Source organism: Anser anser, assembly GCF_964211835.1.
Source record: "Anser anser genome assembly, chromosome: 13".
In the NCBI taxonomy this organism is placed as follows: Eukaryota; Metazoa; Chordata; class Aves; order Anseriformes; family Anatidae; genus Anser; species Anser anser.
The window spans coordinates 17793274-17816744 of NC_139734.1; the positions used below are offsets into that span (position 1 = coordinate 17793274).

The window sequence follows — 23471 nt, forward strand, 5'->3', positions numbered from 1 at the left end:
GTGCTGTGAGCGCTCCTTAAAACTTGGGCAATTTAGTGCCTGAAGAAAATCCCAACATGAGGCAGGTAAACTAAAGTCCAAGCATGACAGCATGATAGTGCCTATAGTATCACTTCAGAATCCCACAGAAATATTTCTGTGCAGTTACCTCCTAGAAGCTCAGTGTTCCTTATAAACGACATGTAATTACACTTATAGGATGCAGACCTGTGTCCCAGCAAGTAGTGGTCATGGAAGCAAGTTTGCATTGTTTTCTAATGGTTTGATGGTTGGACTAGATGATCTCAGAGGTGTTTTCCAACCTCAATGATTCCAACTGAATACAAAGGTCCACTATGATGGTGGTGACAGAAACAGCTTCTGATGTAGAACAAAGACAAATAATATTAAATCTTTAACTCGTGCCTGTAAAGCTACAAAAATACTGAAACACTGTACTTAGTTGGAAACTGCATTACAAAAGCACATTAAAAAATACCAAGAACAGTAAAGAAATGAGCCTACTTGGTTATCGCAGATTAATTTAAGCAACCTGACCATACTATCAAAATTCTTGCACTGAGAAAGAGATACGTAATAGCCACTAAGCCTTAAAACACTTAAGATGGCTAGAAACTGAAACCACGAGAAGTCAAACCAGCATCTATCTATGTATTTTTGAAAGAAAATCATTGATACAATCTATTAGGAATGTAGAAGAAATTATACTGAATTTTTCAAGTCAAGATTTTATACTCTCATAAAAGATATGCTTTTAGACAGAAAAATCCAAGTATGAGGTTGACAGTGGCATTACTTGTTAAGACCGCTCTATCACAGTTGAAATCAAATCGTATTATCACAATAAAATTAATTGGTTAAAAAAGATGGAAATCAAACTACAACTGCATCATCTGCAATTCTTATTATATTCACTGAACCTTATGAACAATCAAATAGAAAAAAATCGTACACCCTTAGGCAGGAAGTCACACTGACACAACTACAGAACCAATTCACGAGAACCAATATCTGCATAGTCCTAAAGCAAGTCTAATGGAAAACCAAATGTGCTTGTGAAATCAAATGATTTCATTTAGTTGCCTTCAGTTTTAAATATAAACTGTTCAGATAACTCATTTTGCCTCAGTTTATATGTAATAAAAATGTGTCAAAATAAGTGTCTGAAATGTGTACCCAGTTAGCAGACTGTAGTCATAACTACATTGAACTAAAGCTCTTAGAGTTATATTTAAGTTTTTTAGTCAGTGGAGCATACTTACTCATCTACTATTTTTGTACACAGACTGTGGAATAGTAAAATATTACTCTTCCTGTCTTTGTATTTAATACCTAACGTAGCTAGGTAACTACATCAAGTAGTGTGCACCGAAATGAGTAACTGTACACACCAAATAAAACACTGATAAAGAAAAGTCACAAATTAGCCTGCTTAAAAATGGATCAAGGAAATAAAATCTAACTCAAAAATAAGCAGAATTCATACTCATTTTTTTGTCACTCAGAATACAAAAAACTTGCATTGTTTTTCTTTTAAGTTATAAGAAACCAAACTTGTTTTATACCATTTCCTTCTACACTACGAATTATATTAATTACTTTTATTATTATAAATATTACAAGTGGTATTTTTTATTGTAATTAATGACCTAATTTAGTAGGATACCAAACAATACTCCTTTTATGCTTTCTGAAGGAAGTCTCTTTCACAATTACTTGTACGCTGCTTTGTTTAGTGGCAGGTAAAGAAAAGAGAAACTATGCCTTTAATCCTGCGTGCCAAAACCCTACTGAGAGATGATTTATGTTCCAACATGTACCAATTTTTCTGAAACACTCAAGCAGTTAGAGATATTCAGCTTGAAATTCCTCAACTTCCTAATCTCAGTATGTGCTATCAACAACAGTTCTTCAACAAGCTGACAGAAACAAAAGAAACAGATTGATGATTAAAATGAGATATTTTTCCTCTTAAATAATTCCTCTTAAATTCCTTCCAAATTTATCGTCCATTCTAAAAAAATATAGGAGTGTAGAAAATTTTAAAATATTCAACAAATTTGATCATCTGACATAACATTCTTTAGGCAGAATCAGTTCATTTCTTAGTCTTATCTGTTTTGTCAAGCCACCAAATTCACTGGTATGATAAAAGCTGTCAGACATCTACAGTTCAGGGTGCCTACTTTAATTACCAGGAACTGGTAATCTAGCTGTGACATTAACATATGTGCACCAGAACAAGTCTGCGTTCTTAATAGACTTGCAACAATTTTTTTTTTAAAGGATCCTTATATTATCGCTAATACAAAAAGCTGTTTATATACGTATATATGTATATATACGTTTTAATCTCAGTCACACTCCAAGGCAATCTTCGTGCTTCAATAAATTTAGGAGATGAGCAGCAGATACAAAAGAAGGTACCTATGTGCCTCTTTTCCTCACCAAATTACTTGAATGATGTAAATAATCTTCTCTAAGTATAGTAAATACACAAGCAGAAAAATAACAAATGACAAAGCACTGGCTCAACACAACTGAAAGTATGTATACAACTTGCAATACAGAACTGTAAAATTCAAAATGACATAGTTGCAAAAGGTGCATTTCAATATATTGGTTTCATGTTCAAACAAAACTGATTTACTTGACTGTATTCAGCCTACACACAATGTCAAAACAAAGGGCTATTACAAGTGAAGGTTTCCCTGTGTGAATGCATCTCAGGAAAATATTTTTTTTTCTACTAAAAAAACCAGCAAACCTGATAAATGTGATTACTAACAAGTCTCCTAACCTTGTAAAAAAAGACAAGGCAGAAGAGAACAAAAATTTTCTTCTTATGAGTTGTCTCCTTTAAGTTAGTTTTCCAGTCTTGACAGAAACTTACAATAAATGCATACAGAGAAGACATTAAACATATTCTTGTGAATTTCTGTCACCGAACCCATTCAGATGATTAATCCTGCTAAAACTCAGATTCAAATACATAACAGTTGGGTGAATCCTTCATTACATCCACCTACTAAGTGTGATGAGCCAGTAACAGCAGCTCTAGACATCCATCTCCATTTTTTTTTGAACAAAAAACCCCCACAAAATTATTACTTCTGTCTCATTGCATTATCGTTGCATTAAGATAACACATGAATTATCCAAGCTTCTATAAATGCACAAAATGCCTGTCTTTATCACGTACCATACTCTAAATGCTTCCACACAAGTGTGCTTTATGCATTTTATTATTATTATTTTTTTTTTTTTTAAAGGAACATGAACTTCTGCCTGGTCTCAGAAAATTTTGTGGGCTTCTTGCACTGACAGTATACTTATTACCTTATATTCTTGCACAAAAGTAAAGATTGATATGTGAAAATTTTGGAGAGAAAACAATCTAAACAAACATGCTTTGGTATTCTCCCACCGTTTTTCCTTGTACTAAACAATGTACAGTCTCTATTCTCTATTTATTCTGAAATAAAAGCACAAATCTCTCAAGTACAAAATACGTAAAAAGTTGTACTCTAAACTGATCTGTCAAAAAACAAACAAACAAACAAAAAAAAACACACCTGATACTCTCCCCTTCAAATATCAACCTATCTGAAGCTAAAATAAGAACTAATCTTAACTCTACTGCAGGTAGTTGATGAGATAGAAATGACTCAACAATTACCATTAAATACTGTTCTTTAGAACAAAAACATAAAACTATCTTCATGAGAAGACACTTTAATTCCTTTAAGAAAGCTATCTGCTTTTCTCCTTTGGAATACGTTAAATTATACACCAATTACGAATAAAACACAAGATTCAGCTTAGTAAATGGCTTTTTTGTTTTCTTACATTCAGCATATTCTGATATACTTTTCTCTCTGCTAGAATAAGAGCATGAAAGAAGAGATTTAAAACTTATTTTTAAGTGTTGTGAAATACTTAACCAGACAAAGATAACATTGATATCAGCAGTATAAACATGCAAAAAGGATATGCTCATCTTTTCTACGAACTTATCATGTTCATCTTGTGTTTTAGGGAAATTCTCAATGTCATTCTCTAGGCGCTGGATTTGATGGTTCATTGAATCAAGGTTGCTCTTCAGAGTCTGGGCTGAAACTAAGAAAAAGAGTCAATAAGTAAAAAGCTTCCAGAATATGGTTAAAAAGAAAGGGTATCAGAAAGGGAGAAAACAACAACAGTATGAATAGTCTCAAGGAGAATTATTCCATTACGTAGACACATTCTTCTGAATTACTGTTCATAAAAAAAGTTCAAATCTTCATAAAAATAAGTGAAAATATCTAATGTAATCCACCAAATCATCACACTTCATATGGAAATGTCACCACTTAATTCTACCATTAGTTCAAATGATTCAATTTCTATTTAAATTTATTGGTAAAAAATCTAATATCTCATTCTTTTATATGTAATTCAAAGATTAGAAAGTAACTAAGGTTCAAAGAGACTTCACCTTATTAATACATGTACTTGCTTAAATGAATCATCTTATTAATGCATGTACTTAGTTACAGAAGTGATTTAAGGAACAGACATAGAAAAAAGATCAAATATTTTTCTTTTATTGAAATTAAACTGCTTTCTATAAACCAATGTCTGTGAAACCCTCAGTTAACATCAAAGATAGGTTTGAATAACACAGGTCACTGACAATTAAAAAGAAGTAAAGGACTCATAGTACAGCACCAAAAAGTAAATAGAGAATAGAGACATACATATGGCACACACTTAATATCCAGGCACATTTTGAGATATATAGTCCCACAAGCATACACGTGTATATTACACACAGACACATGTGTAATATATAAATGTATGCATCTGTGATATATAATATTTTATCATTTCAGACTTTGATTAAAATATGACTCAACTGCTAAAGCAATTGTGTATGGATTCTATTATCCTCTCAATTTGCAAGCCAAGATGAACTGCAATTTTAAGGTAAGAACACCTTTTTTGTTGTTTGTTTGTTTGTGGTGATTCTCCTGGATGAATCCTGACAATTTATGCTTATTTTGTGACCTGCACAAATCCTGTGTGCCAGCTTCCTACTTTCTCTGAAATACCTTGTCAATACCATACTTTTTGTATATTTTCACCTACGAGTAAACTGCCAACAGTACATAGCAGAATATAAATCTTTATCAGTTGAACATCAAGGTACTTCCAGTATTACAAATAAAATTCCTTTAGAAAATAGATGTCCCTATTTCACAAACATAGCCAGAGGTGATCACTGAAAACAGCAGTGTGTCCAGCAGCATTCTCCTGGCAATATGGATCTCCTCCAGAGCATTCCACAAATTAACCTTACTTTGAAAGTAATTTAATTTAAAACATCTTTCAAGTTCTCAAAAGCTGTGTCTATGTTGGAAAAAATCAGTATCTATTAGATGAGCATACACTTCCTGGAAAAGGTATAAAGTAAAGTTAAAACGCAAGTCAGGCCAAAGCAAATGACTGAACTTTTATGTTCTTTCTATTAATTTCAACCAATTTTTGAAGTGTTGATTATTCACAGTAAATTCTGCTGCATTTGCATCAATAGCTCGCATTTTGCACTGTCACTATTAGTCTATAGTCCAACTTTGCTTGGCTTGTTTGTATAGCCTAAAATTTATATATACACATATTGTATATAAATAATTCACTGTGAAACAGCTATGGCACATGATATACCACCATGGTGTATGTGCAGAAATCGCAGGCAGAAAGGAATGCAAAGTAAGAGGAGGAGTAAAGCGTCGGTAACACAATCAGGGAAAGCTGTTCAATCACTGAGTTATTAAAAATGCACTAGACAAGGAATGGAACAATTTGATCTAACAGACCTCCTTTTCAGGCTCTCAACTTTTAACAAGTGTTTGGTCTTTCCAATTTGTTGAAGTGCAAGCCATGCCTCCAGAGGCATAACAACCTTGCTCATATCAAGAAGAGTGCAAATTCAAGAACAGATGAGAATAAAAATAAGTAGCATTGTGAAAGCTACAAAACAGTACCAACTTCTCACTAAAGGTTGGTAATAAGGAATTCTGAATGCATTTCTTTCTTTGAGAAGCCACTTAAAATGGTCTTCAAACCTCAATTGGTTTAACTATATTCATAAATTCTTTAATGCTCTAATTTCTTTAATAAGTAACAGCCTATGAGAGTCATCTGCACTGTCCCCTATTTTTGCCCCTGATAATTGCACTTCAGTGAGAGAACTGAATCCTTAAAACATATGCCATACTAGAAAGCTTTGTTTAAAGTGGAATTCAAATCATAGCTTGAAAATGTAGCTTCAAATTCCAAACTACCATGACTTTGCATAACACTTACTACACATTAGAAGATAACTGCCAAATAAATTCTAAAGCCCCTAAAAGACAGGGAAAACTTTTTAAACATTTTTGCAGGCCAATCCTGAATCCTACTGAGTCTCCCAACAGGATGTCTTTCAGAAATTGCAGTTTGGAACTGCAACACAAAATCTGCGAAGCTTTACTTCTCTGTCTTCTTCACTGAAATCTTGTCAGTGAAAGAGAACACTTCTGTCAAAAAGCTTTTAATGAGATGATGGATAAGCCACCATCAATACCATGATGATATATGCAAATATGGGAGTGCAAATACATATGCATATATGACATGACATATGCAAATACAGTTTTCTGGAGGAAAACAATTCTCCAGTATCTGATGCACCTACATTCAGAAAAATACATTGAGAGATTTTCTGACGTTTTATTATTGCATTTTATGTGAATGAAAAGAATGACAGAAGTCACTATACAGTGTAAGACTGACTTTTGATTCTGAAGCAAAATGCCAGCTTTCAGATTCTATTACGGAAAGAACAGTCACATACGCAGGCATTATATTTATAATGCCATAAGTCACTGTCTGTTTCATATCCACTAACATGCGAGATCAGGCAAAATCTGTTTCAGCAACTTAAGCTGTGCAAAGTAGAAAATACCACAGATTTCTTTGTTAAAAACAGTTTCTTCTACTGCAATGAACTATAGAACTTCCATTTGACAGAAAAATGACTACTACTTATGAGTATGTTTTAAATTGCTATACTTTAAAACAACAATCACACATTTTAAAATATTTTCCCCCTCTGAATTTGACATGGTCTCAATGAAACACCTGTACAGACTTTCAAAAATGGTATTTACTTCCAGTATTTGCAATAGTACATAATATAAAGTATATATATTTGCATTCCAGTGCTTATGATTGCTAATGTCCTTTCTAGAGAAATGTCTCAATTGTCTGAAACACATTTGTAAATCCAGAAAAAAAATTGTATGTCAACATGAGTGAGAAAACTGTTCCTGTTATCAGTACTTTCTACTCTACTACACACACATAATTCGCCTCCCACAAGATCTCTTTCACTTCCTTTTAAATAGAATACTCCGCAGCTGTTTTTTGTTGTTTTTTTTTTAAACAATACTTAAAAAATATATGGTATACCTTGATTTCAGGCAAACAATCCTCTATGCTATGTACTGGGAAAAAAAAAAAAAGGAACAAAACCCCACAATTTCTGAAAGAGACCTTACTACCTATACTGGATTCACCAGTAAACTCTGCCCTTCACCTGGAGTTTAGCTGTTCTTGAGAGTCCTACTTAACTGCAGAACTAACTCCCCAAAAGATACTCCTCCAATATGTGTGTGTGTATACATATATATGTAAGGTATCACGTTGCCTTGACCAAAAAGTCAAAGAAAGCACATGGAACACAATGGCCAAATGCAGAAAACTGCACTAGGGATCCACCTTAAGTAAACGAGAGTTGGACCAGAAAAAAAAGCCTTACAAAACTTCTCATGAGTCTACATCCTGGTAGAAAGCCTAGTAGTTCCCAACTTCGGCAGACAAAGCAAGCAGATAACAAAAGTATGTCAAGAATTGTTAAACTCAGGAGGAACTAGTCAGAATAATCAACTGATAAAAATATGGTTATGTTTCATTTTAAATATAGGCACTCTATTTAAACCACAAACTATGATTTACAGCTATTGTTCTTTTAAAATTTGAAAACAAATTATTATTATAAAATATATGGTTAACTTTCATCTTCTTCATTACGTGGGTTATGTATTTCTTTTCTACCGTTTCTGGTAAGCTTAATAGTCAGAGGAGCTTCAAGTTACAGTATACATATCTTTTGCAAGGATTTTCAAATACTTTTAACAACTTTTTCTAGAAATCCCAAACGTGTTGCCTGACTCTAGTGAGGTATTCTCTTATTTTTGAAGTTTTTCTTTGACTGCAAAAAGGGATGTGAATTTTTTAAGTATATATTAAAATCATAAATCATAAAATTGTAAGAGAAAACGCTATAACTGAATATTACTTGCAACCAGTTTGTCACAACCACGTGATTTTATTGCTTTTCTTTTCATATAGTCTGCTTTAAGTAAGAAAGAATGCTTTGCCAATAATCTCTTGATAGTTAATCAGTTTGACCTTCACATATACTTTCCAGAAAAAAACTGTTTCCCAATTTAGTTTTAGTTTTCAAAAATCACTAGGTTGATATTCCATGTTTAAAAAGATAAAAATATTTTATTATACCTAACATCAGATTATTGAAGATTTTGGTACATGCATGGGCAGTTCATCTAATTCCCACTGACCTTTGCATATTAAAATCCAGTTTTACGCTTTATCTCCTATTTGTTAAAAATCGTACATCTTTTGTTCAGATACTGATTCTTTATGCTTACATGAAAATAAAAGCAAAGTAAGACTTCATTTTAATCTTTCCATAGCTAAGCAACAAGTGCACTAAAAAAGCACAGCTTATTATATATAAAAGTTATCCAACAATAAATCAAGTTCTCTATCACATCTACTGGGCAATACTGCAAACTGACCAAAAATAAAATCAGTATTAATCATTGACTGTACAGTGTAAATTGAATTGTACCTTTCACATGGAATCTGAGCACGTTAGAAAGCATATTTGCTATTCTCTTTTAAAAAAATCAGGTATTAAAATGAGAAACATATGCATATACATGCATGGGTGTTTACTCTCAAACAGTAAGACTTGAAAGGCCTAACAGTAATCAACAATGCCTATACAATTTTTTACATATCATTTTGTAAGCACTTCGCTATGTTGTATTATTTCCACAACCTACTTCAGAAGAAGAGAAGTTACTTTATTACTATTTCTCCCCCTCACTTTTTCTTAAATCAATAAACATCAGACAAGAAAAAAAATCCATGTGGATTATCAATGCTTACATGTTACATAATCCTGCAATCTGAAGAGAAATGTTTTGACATGAAATATCTCCAAAGAGCTATTACCTCTAGGTGTTTCATCTACTTGCTTACCTTTACTTGCACTCTCAACATGCTGCAGTTCATCTGGGAATTTTAAGATGTCCCGGTAATTCTCCTCACAGATTTCTGCCAGAAAATGCAGTAAGGTTGTTTTCTGATCTGTTGATTTAGTATCTCTAATCTAAAAAGTGAATAGAAGGAAAGAAAAAAAAGCACATTTTAAAAACATTTTTTTACATCTGCCAAATTCATTTTATTTAAACTCATTAGCAAAAAGTTAACGGAATAGGTTGCCTGCAAATGAAGCAAAAATTTTTAAAACAAACTTCTGCAATTCTTTGTTTTAGGACTACAGAGGGAATTTAACCCCATACTGTAATTTTTGTTCTCATTTCTTAAACCTGAAGACAGTACAATAAAGTTTTGAGATTTTTAGCAAAGGCAGTTCAGAATCCTGTTATATAAAAACAAACAAAAAAAAGATGTGAACAGAGATCAATAGAGTTTAGTTCATTCTCCGAATGCCCCCACTGCCAGATTTCTAAAGCAATGCCTCTGAAACACTGCATAGCTGGACACAGTGTTAAAGTACTTGCTCTTTCACCAGGCAAGTTAAAGAAAATTAATATAGTAAATTCTCAATTTTTATTGAAGCAAAATCTAAAGAATACTGCTTGATATTAATCTTTCATCTTGCTTGGATTTTCAGACAAATTCTATTCAAAGACATGATATAAAAGCACCACACTGGGACACCAAATGACGATAGTAAAGCAAAAGTAATCCTAACTACCAGTAAAATAAATTCATTAAGTCCAATTTTATTCAGGAAAATATGAGAAATGCATGAGAAAGTGCATGAGAAATGTACACACTGAAGGCAATTTCATACTTTCACTCTCCTCTCAATTGGACAGGCAATTTCTAGTGGTCTGAAATAAACTAGTGTTCTGAAGGCAATACGACCCTCTGCTCCCAATTAACGTAAGGGCATTAACTGCTAGAATCAATTTATTATTTTAAAGATTGTTCTGAAATCATTGTTAAAATACAGGTCTAGTGATAAAACTCCAAGTAAACACATATACTTGTGGCATGTGCATGTAAATGCAAAGAAACATCACGAGCTTAAGGGAATGACAAAAAGAATTTAAGTCCACATTCAGTTTATCCATTTTCCTGCAGATGTAAAGAAAGAATGCGTGAGGTGACTGAAGAGTTAGTGGAGATTACCCCTTATTTACGAAGTTCACAGATACTGTAGGTGTATGCAACAGTTTGAGATGAGTGTTCCCCACTTTTCACAGAGAAGTGGTACTACAAGTATATCTGTGAAGACCTTTAAATTGAATTTTATTAACCACAGTTCTTGTACAAAAAAAAAGCTACAACATACAGAACAAATGAAATCAAGGATTTATTTAAGAAGTATATATAAATGTGTATAAAATCTCCTATTTGTTTTCTCATTCTGTAAATCACTAGAAGTTCTAATTCTATAATCCTCATGACAGGCTTGCCATTGATGTTCAATTTAATACAGGCCTTTCAGCTTTATGGATTACCCTTTAAGAATAAATGAGTGCAGTCCCAAACCAGGCTTTTAAAAATATAAGGTATTTAGGCAATTAAGAATGCAATTTAATTCATAACAAATCAGCGGTTAAAGATTAAACAGTGCTCGGTAACGGTATGTAGTTAAAAGGTTTTAATACGTTACGTATATATAAAGGTTTTTCCAACTTGAAAAAAAAAACATAGATTTAGTGGCCCAACATCTGCATAGTAAGAAAAAATTGCATTCCAATTTGTCTGTGAACAGCAACTGTGGAATTTACATTCTTTGATCTTTATGATATCATAGTGGATAAAATATTTGTACCCTGAAAACAACCAAATTATTTTACCTACAGATTACAAAATAAACATGTTTTGTCACCACCATTAACATCCAAACTAATATTAGCATCTGCTAAACTGTTTAAAACATTTAATAAACAGTCATACAGATCCTGAGCAATCTTGTCAAATTCTCTACTTTAGCCCAATCAAGGAACGCATTTTAACTAAATTAATTCATATTTGACTTTCAATACCTAATATTGAGTAATTGTATCAATATTTTAAAATCAAATTCTAAGCCTACTAATAATGAGAGAAGAAAATAGGCATTTCTCAAGTGTAGTTTGGCAGACATTATTTAAAAATAAATCTACAAACAAGACAGAACCCGGAATGCTAACAGAAGTTTGAATATGCTTTGACATTCCCTTGCTTTTCAAATGCTTCTGCATTTTGCCCCCTTTGTTTTTACTGTTTCATTTCCAAAGCATTCCCAGACAAGTTATAACGATTCCATGAGACTTAATAAACAAAACAAACTCATTAATATTAGAAGAATTCACCATTTGGGAATTTATTTTTTATTATAAAGCAAAATAATCCAATTTATCTACTACTTCTCTAGTAGTATTAATGCATTGGAACAGAAGAGCTTTTATAGAGCAACGCCCACATATATGGCATTTGTAAAACATTATTAATGCATATCACTGACTTAAGGTTTTCCAATCCATTAATTTTTATATGAGATACTAACACGGATGTTAAAATCTTCAAACATAGATTTTGATTCCACAGCCTTAATCTGAGAGAAAATGTGGAAATAACACATTTGATTGAAGAAGTCAGTAGATCAAAATAGGTTTATGGAGCAGCTTCCTGCTGAATGTCAAAGCATTAATTTGGGTACTATTGGATTCATTGTTTGGGAAAGGATTAAAGATAAATATACACAGAACACAATACTTGCAAGCATAGCCATTCAAATCAATTAAATATAGAGTACCTAGGTCTGTAGTTCAAAAATAACATCAATGTAATAAAACTGCCCTGTTTCTTGCAATATTTTGATACACGATTTAAAATGGTAAATCACACCATAACCAGTTTCAGGTTTTAATTTGTTTTTCTTCTTTAACAGGTATTTTTGGATTAAGTTTTCAGGTGCGGGAGATAAAAGTGACAGTGAATGTAAGGCAACTTTCTATATTCACAGAATCACCACTAGAGCGACATTTGATTATTATAAATCATAGAATACCCTGAGTTGGAAGGGACCCACAAGGATCATCAAAGTCCAACTCCTGAAAGAGCTTTCTATTGATTTAAATGAGATTACATAAAATAACTTCTCATGCCAAGAAATCTCTCTCTCTATCCCTACCTTAACAGAGAAGAGACCGGTAGACAATAAATAAACACTAGTCAGTGATACTCAAACTATATGAACAGCTCATCTTGTACTATTCACACTATGAACAACACAAATATTACTTATTACATAAAATACCCAATTGTTCCAGATGGAATAATAGAAAAGCTTTATTTAAAGCAACAGTGCTTGCTGTTAGCCTTTCCATCAACTAAAACACAAAACAACAGAAGTTGTACTCTACATATGCTTAAGGCTAATCTTTTTTCTTTCAGTTAAATTTCTTTCTAGCCTAAAACTACAAGGGTTTTCTCATCCTTGAAAAGATGGTAACTATCGTCTTTTTGCAAACAACTACAGTTCAATCATTCACACACAATAATCAAAAGTAACAACTCAAAAATACTCAACTTCGGTTAATTATTACAGCACCCTCCCTGCCATAACTCTGCTACTTCTGCCATATTCATGTTTTCACAGAGCACTTGACACTTAGGCAATCAAGAATGCTCTAAAACATACACCAGGAGTAACTGCTTGGCCTCTCCTATTTAAACAAAATTAAGTTTTCTGTATTCTGCCAAGGGTTGTTTACCAATCACTGCTTTTTCCAATATACTCTGCAGTGTAACATTCAGAAACATAATTTGCTTTTAAGGACTTGCAATTACCACAAAAGCATTAGTTTTCTAACTATAACCAAATAAGTCTGAATCAGTGTTTTCTCTCACTGAACTTTATTAAAAGCTATTACACAATAAGATTTCCGTATATCAGATGACCAGCTGTACTTTAAGGACATGCATTTCACAAAACAAAAGATTTATCTCAGATCAATACCTGCCGTGTTTTTGATTGCATATCTACTAAGAGACAATTAATTTTAAGATTGTTCAAACAACAAAATCAATATGGATATCAAGTTCTATTGAAAAGTGAATTTATCAGGTTAGGATACTTCATAAAAACAAACTGATTTCTAAATGTATTTTACATAAAGAAATGTGTACACAGACACTGTTTCTAACTTGCCGACAGTCAGAAATTCTGGCTCTACCAAAAAAAAAAAGTAAAAATAAAAAGCTCTCTTACTGTGTTTCCATAGGCAGAAAGCCTAAAGACAGTTTAAATTATTGGTCTAATGACAAAAATCTTACAATCATAAAGACTTTAAAAATTCTTGATTAATATCCACTGTTCTGATTCCCCTGAACCAACTATATTTTCTGGTTATTTCTTCTGAGACTTAAACCCTTGTCAAAACATCAAATACAAAGAATAGCTAAAAACTAACATACGAGCCACATTCAGCTTGATTTATAATAACTCATGTTCACATAACAACTGAAGTCCTTCTAGAACAAGAATATTCAGAGGATAATAGTGTTATTAAACTTAGATCATGCTTTATCCGATCAAGTAGACTACAGTGAGCTTAAAAAAAGCCATCAGTCCAAAAATTAGCAAAGTGACCAACATTTGAAAACACTAAGCTAAACAGTCTTAATGGTTTTTAAAACTCCTGTAGAAACAGTCACTAGGTATGTAACCTTTAAAAGTAGACAAACAGGCATCCTCATCTTTAAAATTGTCATCACCTGTGATATAGACAGACATCAAAACATAGTTGTTCTACACAAAACAGAAGCTTAATCGTGCTAGTAATTCCAAAAAAGACATTCATACTTTCCCCTTTTTACTTTGCCTCGTGTCCCACTGTATGTTTTTGAACTTCATGAACAGTTCATAACACTAAGTTTTGCCATCGTTCATGAGCCACTGAAAGAAGCAAAATGCACCTAATACAGACTTTTCCTTTGTATAGTTGTCCCTGACAACAGAAGACTAGTCAAAGCATCACTTCAAATTAACAGAATTATTTATTACAATCAATCCTCCCTTGATTAATAAAAAACAGTAACCTCCAAGAAGTTGCAAACTTAATAGCAAAAATGTCATACTATGAAAGCTTTCTTTATTTTATATAGTAAGAAATTATACACTATATATTTATATAGTATGAAAATAACACCTTCACAGTGTATTTCAAAAGAAGCTGACATAGATATTTTAAATACTGGGACAGGGAATGAATGCACTTCATACAAGTGCAGTCTCAGGTTAAAGCTCTTCCCAAAACTGGCAGCAACTTCATAATTTAAAATGTTGTTTTTTGTTTTAAGAGAATAGATGATCTTGTGGTTAGTAGAAAGAAATTGTGTCCTCTGATTTTTTTCCTAACTGATTAAATATGCCAACTGACAGGCAGAACAGCAGACAGAGAAAAGGTAAGAAACTTTTCTGTTTCTGAAGTCACTTAAATAACAACAACAAAAAAGTCACTTTCATGGCAAGCAAGACAAAAAATTCGGTTGAAATTTCTTCGGCATATTATACCTGACGTCTAGTCTAACAATGTACCTGACATTATGGAAATGCGATTTCTAAGTAATAACATACTATGACTTATGAGGGTTCCACACACAAAAACAGAGCTCACAAAACAGTAAAGTAAGTTAGTTATTATTATGCTTTAAATATATTCTATCAAAATGCAAACTAATAGCTCTCAAATTCCTCTATAAAAGCTTACAACTCAAATATATTGCCTGGGAGAAGACACAAATACACTTGAAAATTATTCAAGGCAGACCTTTTTATGCAGTAACGTTGCCTTATCAAATTGCCACCAGAAAAAATAATTAATTAATTAATAGTCTTTCAGTGTTTACGCAGCCTTCAAAATTTAGTAGCATGTAAGTATACCACAAAGCAAACACACATAAGCCACAAGACACTGGCAAACAGACTGCTATCTTGTTTTTGCTGTAAAATGTCACTTCTTTCTCTTAGTGCCTTCAGAAAAAAAATAGAAGTCAGGTATTTCTATTTTTTCTATTCACAGTAAGATTTCTGTGAACAGGACATTACACTCAGCCTACCATCCTTACGCATACAGAAGCATTCATTTACATCATTGAAGGCCAACCATTTTCCAAGTCTTCAATTCCAAGACTGTTTTAATCATGTAATAAAGCTGGTAAGTGGCTACAGATATATTAAATCTGGTGTTTACAGAAGATACCACCACCTGATATAATTTAATATTTTATACTATTCAAGACAGTTAACGAAGGTCTGTGAGATTATACTCTTAGTTAATAATACAGAGCCAATAATGCCATCTTTGCTACTTTGGGGGGAGAGTAAGAGGGCAGAATTTGAAAGCTATTTAACAAAGGAACCAAATGCAATTACCAATCAAAAATAATGTACAAAAAATAGTCATTACCCAAATATCAGTTTTGTCTATAGGAGTAATGAAATTAAAAAAAAAAAAAAAATCAAGAATACTAAGTGTGTAGACACCTTTTTCTTTTTGTATACAAAATAAATATCAATGGTCCAGAAGGGTGGTTCTTTAATTATGACGCTAAAGCAAAGGTACAGAGACAAAATTTGAGAAAAAACACCTATAGCAAAAGCACGTTATTATAATGATCTAATTCAAATTAGAATGGCAAATGCATAAAAGCAATGAAAACCAGAGCACTAAACGGAAGCAGCAAGCATCTTTTAACTTAAGTAATAAACAACAGAAGCAAATAGCCAATAACCATGTCGCTCTGTCTGGAGAAATTTATCCACTAACTTAAATTACTTTTCCTGACTTTGCAACTAATTAGTGGTAATTCACAAGGTATAATTACTATACAGAGGTATTAATGATACAATTTTATGTCTACATTTTGGTGAGACCTCCTTTTTCACTCCAACAGACATCACTGTCCTTGTGATTATTTTTATTTTTAGACATCACCTTACAATAAAACATAATTAACAACTAAACGCAGCAGCACAGTAAGCAGTTTGTTATGGAGAATGTTTAAAGATTTTCTCTCACAGGTAAAAAAGTACTTCCTTCAGAAACATGTCTTGAAAAAAGGTGGGTTGTTTTTTTTTGAGGGCAAGGCAAGTAGTCATAAATTTTTATCTCAGTTATTTTAAATGGAATTTAGCTGTAAGCACAGATAGTTATGCTTCAGCAATTACTCAGTTCAAGTAGAAAACAATTTGCAGGATTAGTCAATCTACATTAGCTGTGTCAACACGTGTGGGATTTGCATTGACAGCAATTCATAAGTCACCTGGAATGCAAGAATACCTTCTCAAATCTGTGCTATGCTAGAATACTATTTATGCATAGTCATCATTTTCTCTCCCTCTAAATTAAAAAAGCAGATTTCCACTTTACTCACTAATTTCCCTTTAGATTCATATGTTAATGACGAGAAAAAACAGAACTGGATTTATAAAATAAACTTCAACTTGGCCACTCTTAAAAAAAGCCATTAATGAATGAAACTACTTTCCGGGTCATGGTTTTATTTTACTTCAAGTTGGCAAAATCTTTGTATTAAACTACAGTAAGCAGTTTACAGATGTTTACATCTGTTTACAGATGTTGCATCTCTTTATTTCAAAGACAGGTACTTTACAAACTGAGATGGTCAAGCTCAGATCAATGTCTTAATCACATTTCATCATTTAAATAAACAAGTGCTGCTACAAATTAAGTCGATGTTGTATTTCATTTTGCCACCACAAGTGAAGTTTAACGTAGGATAACAATGTCCATCTTTAATTCCACATACTTTCTTCTTGCTTTATGGATAGTAGGATGGAAGACAGAAGCAAGAGACAAGTAGCCAGAGCTATTTAACACAAGGTCTATGCGTATACTATTGAAGAGGTGATGGCTGAAAAAATTGGGGTTGGAAAGGCTGTTCTACTTTTATGTTCCAGAAAGACTCAGAACAGACTTATAGTTTAACGACTGCCTTTAATCACCAGTGCACTGAGTAGGACAGCTATAGCAACGTACCATGCTAGAAAGTTTTATTCTGTGTTTCTGCATCTGTTATTTAAAATAGAGATGTGGGCAGTAAACTACATTGATTGGTTGTTTTTCCCTAACTTATGGCAGTTTCTCTTGTGGTTTTAAGCTTCATGAATCTGCACTTACCAGTTTTATAGTTTCATCTTACCTTGCAAAGAAAACTGATGTTAAAACCAAGAGACTGTGCATTTCTGGAACCAGAGTTCATGTAGTTTCCAAGGAACAACACTAACTCTAAAAGCCTGCTAAAGCTTTCACTCTTCTTCAGCTCTTCACAAGCTATTGTAACCGCCATAATGTCAGGTTTGATATTGTTTACGTGTTCTTCAAACATAAGCTTGAAAAGGATCCCATTGAGACGTGACCGCAACATTTTCACTGAACTCATCTACAAAACAAGAGAAATTGTATCAGAACATAAAAGAACAAAAGTTTATACTAAAAACCAACATTGTGCAACCAGAGTTGGAAGACTACAATTTCTGTGTTTTCATTGCCTATCTTGTATTTTCCAAGAATCTGTACCTGCACAGAGGTATTTTTTCCCCAAACCATACACTTCACTTGAAATAATTCAATAAAACAACATACTGAAAATAAGAGTGCTTTGTGTTATCAAATCATTAATTTCCAAACTCACTAGCAATAAATGTACACTACTAAAATTGTTCCTCACAGCATGTATGTAAGCCAGTTCCACCAGTTAACAAGAACTGAATATTAGCCTGAAGGCATATGTGATGACCATTTTGTCAAAGCTCCAGTGAAGTTAAGCTTGGAAGCTAAGCTTCTCAAGTTTTTCTTCCTTCAGAAACGGTCTAAACCAAAGACACTTGAGAGATTGTACAATAGCAGAAATATAAACAGTTACAGTCTGATTAAACAAGAGAATTCTCATTTTTAGACTCTCTTACTGAGCTGATGCAGTTCTCAAGTTGCACTTCATCACTGGGAGAACAGTGGGGGAGAAAAAGATGATGAATTCTTAGGGGCCCTTGTGGAAGGCCTTGGAAATATCCAAGTGAGTTTGAGACACTGGAGGTCAGGCTTCATTAGTCAGATGTTTATATGAAGCCAGATTACATTAGTGCCACTGTTCATGGAATATTGCCATTGTACTAATGGGAGCTATAACTTATGATATTTGCTGATAACATCAGCAAATTACATTAGTGCTACATCTAATTTGGTGATTACTTTTGCAGGTTTTAATTAAACTGAAGCTCAAACAGTTTTCTGTTATTACCTATACTGATATCAAGTGATAAGTAATATGAATCCTATCAGCATTTTGGAATGATGGTTACCAAACAAGCTCAAAGTTATATTATAGATACAGTATGATATATATTTGACCTGAAGGCTTTTAAAGTTCATACCATCCAAGAAAAAGTCTCATCTTTGTCTATCCCAACAAAAAAATCCAGATTTAGGAGGTGAATGAAGAGTTTTTGGCTACTATTCAACTTGTCGTCTTTTGAAACAAACTTTCTAAAACTTCTCCCCAAGACACTATTTTCTGTTTCAGGGATTTTGTAAAAGGTAGTACAGCACTAATTCATTCCTGACCTGATGGGAAGGTCATAAATCACAAAGTTGTAGAACAGTACATGACACAGATACTGAGAAGTATCTCTGATAGCAATATCATTAAGTTAAACCCCCAATACCGATTTTATTATTCTAGAAATTATTCTTTTGTATTTTGCGCAAGTAATCAGTAATATTTCCTTCTACTTAGCCATTCATAAAAATACGTTTAAATTTAAGAAAATAATACGTATTGAAAATTTTTAATCCACTTAAAAATTTTCATTTAAATGCAAGAATGATTACCTTCCAAATCTAACTCTTAATTTTAATTAGAAGAATACAGAAAGATTTCTCCCCCAATGTATTCACTATCAGTGGTGTTCCTGAAGCACTTTGTCCCCCTGAAAGAAAAGCTTTGTTATGTGACAAATCACAGATCTTGGCCATCAAAGCAAATAAAAAAAATCTTTGTTTATGTCTTTTGCTCAGACTTCTACCACAGCTCCTTTAAGGAACTGAGATTTTCGATGAGGAAAAGGAATGATTCAGTAAAAAAGTGTTTCAGCATAACTTGCTTTTTAATTCCCATTATTAGAAATATCTATTGAAGCCTCCATAAGCTACCACCATTCAGTCTTGAAACACTATTTTTCTAATCATTCTCTATCTCACAAATGTCATACTGAAAACATTTGTCCTGAAAACAATCTACATTCACTGTGCTACAGTAAATGGAAGTCAAAGCAATTTAAGTGATTAAGTGACTTTTGCAGGACAAGCTCCAATTAATGTTTTTATTCAAAATGGCATCAAAAAAAGTTGTAAAACTCTTTATATCCTGAAAGCAATATTTTACCATATGGTTTAGTAAGAAATAAATTTGAATATGTCAGCAAGCTTCAAGCCTTTCATGAGGTAAACATCACCACTTTGGTATGTTTGATTTAGCGTTTTTTTTCCAGTTAACATTGCATCACATGCTTTTAAATCCTTCGTGAAGTTTTGTAGTCAGTCATTCCTCAAAACAAATAATCACAAATAAATATCATGACTGTCTGAAAAAAAGCATATTTTTATGACTTCTTCAGTAAGATTTGACTAAAAAACAAGAACCATTTAGATTCAATCTAGTAGTGATCACAAGTGAGATAAATCCAAGATCCTCTGTTCCTAAGGCAACCAAGAGAGAGAATACAGTCTCCCCAGCCACTTTCAATTAGTGGCATAGTTTTCGGAAAAAGAAAAAAATCATAATACTACATAGAAGGAATGAGAAAGCATTAAGCAAGCACTAGATCTAATTGATAGAAAACTGACTGATTAAAAATTTGAACTATTCAACAACTGCTAAAACCCAAGGCTACTCCTTCTCAGGTCAAGCGGTTTTCAGGTATCAGCAAAGCCAATTGGCATGAATTCATACTCTGGTAAGAAGTCTCTTGAGAGCACCTACTTTCTACACATACCTAATACACAGTACTTGTATCTTGCCAACTTCATTAATTGCTTTTGGTTTACCACTAAATGAAAACAATGCAAGAGAACTAGTCCTTCTTCTAGTCTTCTGGATCAAAGGAAAAAAATCTTCCAAATAGGAGAACAAAAACATTCTCCACATATTATCATACACTCAGTATTATGTCTGGTAACAGAAAACTGAAATAGCTTTTGCACTCTGTCAAGTCACTTTGCACTTGGTAAATTTATTTACACTCACTGTGCAGCCAATTCATATATAAACATGCTAAAGTAAACGAGAGCATCAGTTATGTTCTTTCATTTATCAGTCATATTCATTCAACCAAGACGAAGCCAAATATATGGCAAATAACGAAAGACTATTTTGCAGGTTTTCTTCACTTTACAAAGAAATGTTTCCACAGGGATAGATCAACATTTTGATACCTATAATAATTACACCTTAAGTTTACTATCAGGTTTTTTTTCCTAACAGCAGTGTATTAGCATATTACCAAAATTGCACATCCATTGGTCAAATATGACCAAAATAGGTACAAAATGCAAAACCTGATCCTGCCTGTCCTATGCCCCATCAGAATTTCAGATGAAGTTGCAAGTTCTTTCGTAACACCTTCTGAACACACGTTAAAGTGGAGAAATAATTTTATCTTCATGAATAGCAGATCATCTTTGCATAAATGAACAAATATAGTTACCTCAATTCTTAAAAAAAAGTATATGCTTCTAAAGTAAGCCTATGAAGAGCAAACAAATTTTGGCAGCAACAAACAAGTTTGACTAATCTGTTTTACTGCATCTGGCTAGGATTAGTTAGTTTTCTTCATAGCAGACCGTACGGTGCTCTTTTTGTTTTTCCATGTATGATGAAAACAATGCTGATAACAGTGATGTTCTAATAACTGCTGAACAGTGTTTGCACAGTGTCACAGCATTCTCTGTTTCTCAATCTGCCTCCCCCCAGCGAATAGACAGGAGGTGCACAGTAAGTTTAGGAGTTGAAAGAAAGATGCCATTGCATCACTTTTGTTTTTTCTTCTTCCACTTCTCCTTCATTTACTGAACTTTTTTTTTTTTTTTTTTTTAATCTCAACTTCTGTGCTTTCTTTCACTCCTTTCTTTTTACCCTGCAGGGATGGGATATAAGGAGGAAATAAGTAGCATTTGTGCGGTGCTTAACTGTCTACCCAGATCAACCCACAACACCTGTTCTTTAGTGAATAGCTGCCCTTGACTACCATTTGTAACTACCTAAAGGGAAGAAACAGAGAAGACGCAGAGGATTCTTGAAAGTGCATAGTGATAGAGCAAGAGCAAAAGACAAGATGGTGCTCAGGAACTTCTGACTGTATGTAAGGAAAACATTTTTGACAATGAAGATAGGTAAAACTGAGTTCAGCCTCATCCTTCCTCATCGGGAGGATAATTTACCATTACCCACCAGAGAGCAGAATGGTGGGAGGATGCAGATACACAGTATAGCATTCCAGAAATACCATTACGTAAAAGCTAGAGAGAAATGCAGCAAAAACTGAATGGGGAGAAAGACTGAAGCTGAAGAGACAAGAAGGGTATGATGTTTATAAATTGCAGTGTGCAGAAGGCATCAAGCTGGGAGAAAATCTCAGTTACAAAGATCAAAGGTGCAACATGAAATACCTTACAACAGTAAAAAGAAGAAACATCTACAAGTAATGCTTCAAAATTCAAGATCATTACGCACAATTTTCTGAATTTTCTCAGTTATTTTAAATAGTTAACTGAATGGAATTCACAGACACCAGTCATTTGTCCCAGTGCCTCTGCCCTGCTTGCTTCCATCCTGTGTTTTCCTCACATGACATCTACACAATTTGCCACTTTGGCTTTTTTGGTACACCAGACACTCCCTGCCACCCTTTGCTTGTTGCCATTTCAGAAGTAGGCAGGAAGCAGACAGTGCAATTGTTCTGGCCTGCCTGCCTTCCTTCCTAGAGATTAAAAGCCCTTTCTGCCATTGGGCTGGAAGCACAAATGTCATTTTATCACATCATTTTAGTCACTAGAAATGTCTGTTACATGACAGGAGGGAACAACATATTCCTCCAGGGGTTTTAAAGAGTTTATATAAATATTACATTATAATAAATACAAAATAATACATAATATAAACTATTCCAAAATCATGTTTCAGAACAACAAGGAAATCTGGTAGAATATTAGGTATGAATATGTTCATATTCTACCAAATTTCCTCGTTGTTCTGAAATAATGTTTTTGGAACTTTATGCCATTTATAAAAAATTAAAATCAATTGCCTAGGAATTTTCGAAAGAAGTCATGGATACCTTTCATTTTTTTATATCCTCTACAAAAATCTCACTAGTTCAAATCATGTTCTCTGAATCCAAACAAATCACTCAACGGTATTTCTGAAGCCAACTTACACTCAAAGCAGAGACTGCTTATGTATACATATACACACACATGCACACACACACATATATAAAAATAAAGCTGTTTCTACTCTTCCAAGAACTGCTATTTCTGTTTTAATACTTTTTAATTTACATAACTGTAAATTAAACTGTAAAATTCCAACAACACCAAGCCTAGCTCCTCTGGTGTTAAATACATTCAAATATATTACAAAGGCGATCATCATTATAGTCTTTCAGAATGTCAAAACTAAAGTGAAATGATAAACTAAATTGCTTTAGGCTTTATCAAGTCTTTGGAAAACCAGAATCAGAATCTTCCAAGTCCTAGCTTAATACTTGGTACCATAAAATCACCTACCAGCATGTATTTGGCAATTTATGCAAACTGAATGATTTCATTCAGAGACAGGCTCTAGTCATTATATCTGATATGCCTTCCTCTCTAATAGATACATTTATTGAACACTAGTAAAAGCAACAGAATATGATGTTAAATTTCAATTCTATTACAAATCCATGCTTTTTCTAAAGCAGTTTCGTAAGTATATGTATACATACACATACATACTGTATGTATATGCATGTGGGTGTATACATACAC

At 33.1% G+C, this 23471-nt stretch overlaps 1 protein-coding gene across 1 annotated transcript in view; it reads right to left on the reverse strand.

The window, feature by feature from the left end:
- The window catches only part of DIAPH2 (diaphanous related formin 2), a 189544-nt gene that overhangs the window by 92796 nt on the left and 73277 nt on the right, over positions 1-23471 (reverse strand). Inside the window, exons 22-24 of the mRNA XM_083797793.1 lie at positions 17587-17826; positions 9376-9505; positions 3994-4119 (exon numbers count right to left, since the gene is read on the reverse strand). Of these exons, the coding sequence (XP_083653919.1) occupies positions 3994-4119; positions 9376-9505; positions 17587-17826 (496 nt within the window). The remainder of the gene's footprint in view (positions 1-3993; positions 4120-9375; positions 9506-17586; positions 17827-23471) is intronic.